This window comes from Dendrobium catenatum, unplaced genomic scaffold, assembly GCF_001605985.2.
Source record: "Dendrobium catenatum unplaced genomic scaffold, ASM160598v2 fragScaff_scaffold_743, whole genome shotgun sequence".
NCBI lineage: Eukaryota > Viridiplantae > Streptophyta > Magnoliopsida > Asparagales > Orchidaceae > Dendrobium > Dendrobium catenatum.
The window spans coordinates 1197060-1203059 of NW_021319205.1; the positions used below are offsets into that span (position 1 = coordinate 1197060).

The following is a 6000-nucleotide window of genomic DNA, read 5'->3' on the forward strand; positions in this document are numbered from 1 at the left end:
TTTTATACAAAATTTTTAATTTTGTACTAAAAAACTGCTTTAAGAAGCAATAAAAAAACAATCTCAAAAGAAGCCTAAAGCCTAAAGCAACAAGTTACTAAGGCTTCGTTTGGGACGATTTTTTTATTGTTTTCTAAAACATATTTTTAATACAAATTTTTTTATTTTTTTTATAGTACAAAAATTATTTTTTTTCTACTAAAAAACTGCTTCAAGAAACAGTAAGAAAGCCGTCCCAAACGAGGCCTAAGTCACTTCAATTGCTAATTGGCTTTTCAAATCCTAGCAATCCAATCCAGTCTGGTCTCCCTGAGCCAAGATTTCCTCAGCTATTTTGAAATTATCAAAGCACCATTCAAACAATTCTGTCCGGGTCAAAGTTGAAAGCAAACCAAAGCGTGAATCAAGCCTCATTTTTCTGGCGCCAAATAAGGATCTTCTTCCAACTAACATAACTGTTCCGAGAAAAATTGCCACCACAAAACCACCAAAAAACAAGTGAAATATATAAGGATCAAAAGGTAAAGACTATCATAGATTCTCACCAAGAAGGAAAGAAAAAAAAAAGTAGAAGCAATGGCAGATGAGAAGAAAGAAGTGAAACACACGATGATCAGGGCAATGCAATATCAGAGCTCAAGCGCCTCGGCTGCCGCTGAGTTCAAGTTAAATCCAAACGCACCCGAATTCTTCCCTGATCCTTTCATCCAGATGCCGACACCAAATTACTTCTGCCAATATCTCAAATTCCTCAACGGCAGCAGCGGCGGAATGGAACCAGATTGTATCTACTTTGAAGATCAGAAACCAAAGAATTTTGTCCCTGAATTAAACGTCAAGGCTTCTAATCTGAACAAGAACAGCACTGATCGGATTCAGAAGATTGTGAAACAGGTTCTTCTTTTTGATTGCCTTTCTTTTTACATAGCAAGTAAAGGAACATAAGAAGTTTGGTTTTAAGTCCATATCTTCCAAAGAGAAAGCCAAGGAGGAGCAGATGGTTATTGACATCAAACTCTAGCAAATAGTATTATAAAACTATATTTGACTACTTGTTTTTCTGACATATTTGTTTTCATTTACAGTCGCGCATGGTTATAGTAGAAAATTTATCAGAAGATTCTTCACGCCAACACATTGAGAAGTTATTCAGCATTGTTGGAAGGTTTGATAAATGAAGTTTTTAGCCAATGTTTCACTTAAAAGATGAAGAAATTGTCACATTTCAATGAAATAATGATATTATTTTTTATATGTAACAGTGTTAAGAATATCAGAATCTGTCATCCAAAAGAACATAATTCAACTAGTCCTTCAAAGATTGATGTTATAATTAGTAACAAGGTGATTTCTTCACGTCAGAGAAGTTTCCATGACATATCAATTCTTATAGTTTTTAAGTAACATAAATTCTATATTTTTTATAATTTTCTCTGAATTGTAATGATTCTTTTTCATATAGTTGCATGCATTTGTGGAGTTTGAGGCAACAGTTCAAGCAGCCAAGGCTGTAAGCTCTCGTCTTAATTTTTTCACTATTCTTGTTATATATTGAAATTAGAGCTTATGCTTTATTTGGTTAACTTAGAGAATAGATGGAATTCATATAGGTAGAGAAGCTAAATGATGAGAGCAACTGGAGGAAAGGACTTCGTGTGAGATCTTTGGATAAATGCATGGTAATTTACCTTTAAATTGATATATTTGCATTTCAGTTTCACTTTAAATGATTCTGAATGATAAAAAGAGGACAGTATGCGAATTATGTTGTATCAAGATTTACATATATTGAACATTTTCCCTTCAGCTAAGATCAGTAACCAAAGGCAAAATGTATGATCATTTTGACTTGAACTCAGAGGATGATCAGTCTCCTTTCTCTCAAAAATTAGAATCTCCCAAAATTAAGCAGGTACTTCAACATAATGTGAGCTTTTTCTTTGTAAACATCAATCTAACATTTTGTATAGCAAATTGAATTCATGATAGAAGTAAATTTCCTCTTCACAGATTAGTGAAAATCAGAATGGTGCAAGGAAAGCATGTGGAAGAGGACGAGGGAAACTAAATGGACTTGTTCAAAACTACAATGGTCATGGTATTTTATCCAAAACTCCACAAGAAGCACAAAAGATTGGCCATGGCCTATTTGAGAACAATATCAAACAAGCTTCTCCAAGACCAAGGATGCCCGACGGAACTCGAGGATTCACTATGGGCAGAGGAAAGCCATTAAATCACTAATTAACACAATTGGTCTTTTGTAAAACTATTACGCTCACGCTGGCCCAGGAGGAGCCGGATGGACCGGTCCGGTTCTATGCACGGCGGAAGACCCAACCAGGAGGAGGCGGGATGGCTGTGGGCCCATGCAGGTCTTAATGCAAATTTGGGGGGGAATTTTTGAATGAAAAAGGTTGTTTAGGTAATTTGTAATTCTCCTTTTGGGGGGGATTAATGAGGGGCTAAGGAGGGAATTAGGATTATCTTGAATTTGAATTGTAATTTGAGATCTCATCGTGTGCTAGGACTCTAGGGTTTGCTAGAGACTTGTGGAGGGTTGTTCTTCCTCTCGAATTGAAGAACATTGTATCTTTTATTTCTTTCTCGCATCTACTAGTGGACTCCTTTGTTTTTCTCCACGTTTCTCGTTGTTTCTATTCAAAATCTATTGCGTTTGGGTGGATTTACTGCTATAAACAACAGTTTTCTCTCTGTTTTCTCGCTAATTTCGATTATGTTTTCTTGCGAACTCAAGTATTCCCTTATGGTTACTTGTGAACTCAAGTATTTCCTATCAGAAAATCCCTAAGAAAATAAACCTAAATTCTTAAACATCAAGGGACCTTTTGATGTAACAGTCAGAATTTTATTAGAAGCTTTAAAGTTAAGCGTGCTCATATAGGAGAAATCTTGAGATGGGTGGACCTCTTGGGAAGTTACACCTATCGGACAAAATCTTAAGATCATTGCGCCAAAGTAGACAATATTTCAAGTGTCAAGAGTTTGGGCTGCTACATCTTTCCCCTTTCAAGATTTGAGCTTCGGACTTGTTGATTTCTCGTATTTTGAAATGGTCCTAACTTATTTTTCCATGTCAATAATATTTTTTCTTGTTTTTTACTTTTTGTCATGTTGTATTTCTTCATCATTTTTTAATGTTTCGGAATTTATTTATGTAACTTATTTGTTGAATTGAATAAATTTGGTGATGGTTTTGTGACCTTTGTCTCAAGTACTATTAATGTTGCTTGGGTTTATTACCAGTAATTGATAAAAGCTTTATCTTCTTGCCCTTGGAAATCATTATTGCTGGGATGCAGTACAAAAGGAAGTAGTGATCGGAATAGAGTTCTTATGCATCGTTAGATATTACTTTATCACAACAGCTTTGCAAAATCTTTTCAAATAGTTGGGATAAGGCTGATTATGATGATGATGTTGATAATGATAATGATAGTTCTGCATAATTTAGTCTTAGTAATGAAATCATAAGAGTATCATGTTTAAATACTCAAAGAATTGCAGGTTATCTTCAGTAGTAATTATCTCATATTATTCAGCATATTTAATAGCAATTAAAAAGGCATCATTCATCAAATAATAGCCGAGCAAAAATACATACATATGCCTGATGTTAGGAAACCATATTTCCTAAATTGAAATCTGATTTCAATAGTTAGAAGTGAGATTATTTCGAGCAACATACAAATATTATTCAGTATTCAGATATAGATATAATACACTTTTTTGACATTTACGTCAATTAAGGCAAATTCACGTACACATCACATCTACAAGCTTCTAATCCAAAACATCTTCTGCGATAGTCAAAGCACTCAATCAACAGATCAAGACGAGCTGTGTGATATAGTACCTATCTAATATAGACCGAGTAAATAATCTAAGCTCTTAAATTACTCATATTGATCTAAAAACTTTGAGAAGATAGATTGTTTGGGGGCATATATCACCAAAAATTGATTTGCAAAGGTACGAATCACACTGGAAGGTTGGCTTGCAAACTTTTGAATTCAAATTCAAAACCATCTAAACTCCTATTTTAGAAAATTTACAGTCAAATTACATGCCTCAATGTGGCCCAATATGAGTTCAAATGAGCCCGGATTGAGCACTTAAAGCATAATAAAAAAATTTTGGGATATTAATTGGAGGATCAAATGATATCCAAAATTTGCATACCCATAATTAAATTGAGTGTTTAGATGAGACAAATTCAAAGAGCTATATATTGCTTAATTCTAACATCATCAAGATGCTTAATTGCTTAAAATAAAATAAAATATTGAGAGATGCAATGCAGATCGTCCGATAGAGTGTTCCGAATTTTGATTATATTTACGAGGAATCTCAATAATCTAAAAATAGATCTCGCTTTCTACATAAAAGGGGTGTCGGGATATTGGCTTGAGATTCAAGAGAGCTCGAAGGTTTAAAGAATGTTGAAGCTCCACCATGCATCAACATCCAATCGTTGACATCGAACTACCACCCGACTACTACCTATGAAGCACCATCAGATCAACACCATCGCCTAATTGCCACCATCGAACCATCACCCAATCGCCTCTATCAAGCCATCGCCTAACCTCTGTCATTTGGGCATTGCCTAACTGTAACCCTTGGATCACCGCCCGATCGTTGTGGCCAACACACCGCATGACTGTTATCATCAACCCATCATTTGATTGCTGATATTGCTATCTAACAATTGTTGCATGATTATTCTGTTTTAACCATCGTTGTTTGAATGCTTTATGGTGTCAAATGTTGGCCATTAAAAGAGAGGCATGATACTAAATTAAGTGTTGCAAAAATGATGATGCTTAGGTGGATGAGTGGCTTTACCCTTAGAGATAGGATACAAAATGAGAATATACGTGAAAAGGTTGGAGTAGCTTCAATGGAAGATAAGATTAGAGAGAGTCTCCTTAGATGGTTTGGTCACATTAAACAAAGGCATTATGATGACCCAGTTACGAAATTTGAGGTATTATATTTGACTTATCTTAAGAAAGGTAGAGGTAGGCCTAAAAAGGCTTGGTTAGAAAATTTTAGAAATGATCTTTCTTTATTAGATTTAAATGTGAACTTGACTTTAACATGACACATGGGAAAAAATGTTTCATGTAGCCGACCCCACATATTGGGACAAAGGCTTGATGTTGTTATTGTTGTAACCATCGTTATCTAACTATGGTCTCCTAATCATTATAGCTTAATATGATCCTTTGAACAATAATATTTGTCTATTATCATCTGACCACCATTACTCTTATCTTTAAAAACTGGCATCCAAAATTTTTCATTGAGTAATGGATTCACCATTCCAATTAATTTTCCCTTATCTTTAAATAATGGCATTTCCTTCAGTCAAAGAGTGAAGATTAATAATGTATGCCATTTAATTAGAAACACAAACACTTTTTGAATAATTAAACTCTTGGGCTCTATAGTTTTCAAAAATGTAAAAAATTGTTGCATCTAAATCTTGAACAAGTATAATCTTGATTTTATGATGTAGAAGTGATAGGATAACTATAAATTTGTTATAAAAGCTAATAGGAATACACTAGTTTATTTCTTTTTATTGGTATTATAAATATGTCCTTTTTAAAAAAAGTTGAATAGCAACTTCTTTATACATCTCACACATTGGTAGATATGGTTGCATTTTCCAATGCAAAAGTTTTTTTGAAGATGAGAAAGCAGCAAAAAAAGGTAAATAAACTAAGCATAGTTGTGGTAAGAATAACAATGCAATCAGAAGGATGCCCGAAAGAAGCCCAAAATTGATATGTCAATCCACTTATCATAAATATGCATGCAAGCAGAATGATCCCTGCTCTCTCAGCCATTTCCTCAACCTTGTACATCGCCATGCCCACTGTTCCACTCAAATGAATCATTACTAGCTCTGTTCTTGGGTTGTAAATGCAGAATTGTCTGCTTCCTTCTTCTTACTATATATTCTAGTCA

The 6000-nt window shown here is 34.3% G+C and overlaps 1 protein-coding gene across 1 annotated transcript; it reads left to right on the forward strand.

Moving 5' to 3' along the window:
* The first annotated feature begins 576 nt into the window (after positions 1–576).
* Positions 577–2244, forward strand: LOC114580040 (la-related protein 6C-like). Its single transcript, XM_028696476.1, has 7 exons — positions 577–894; positions 1086–1165; positions 1263–1344; positions 1463–1510; positions 1611–1679; positions 1808–1912; positions 2011–2244. The coding sequence occupies exons 1-7, from the start codon at positions 577–579 to the stop codon at positions 2242–2244; spliced, it is 936 nt and encodes a 311-aa protein (XP_028552309.1).
* The last annotated feature ends 3756 nt before the right edge of the window (positions 2245–6000 follow it).

Bases quoted from the DNA above. Each gene is read 5' to 3' on its own strand.
- LOC114580040 (XM_028696476.1), top strand. From the start codon at position 577: ATGGCAGATGAGAAGAAAGAAGTGAAACACACGATGATCAGGGCAATG. The intron at 1,511-1,610 runs GTAAGCTCTCGT...GAATTCATATAG, and splicing joins CAGTTCAAGCAGCCAAGGCT to GTAGAGAAGCTAAATGATGA. The intron at 1,913-2,010 runs GTACTTCAACAT...TCCTCTTCACAG, and splicing joins AATCTCCCAAAATTAAGCAG to ATTAGTGAAAATCAGAATGG.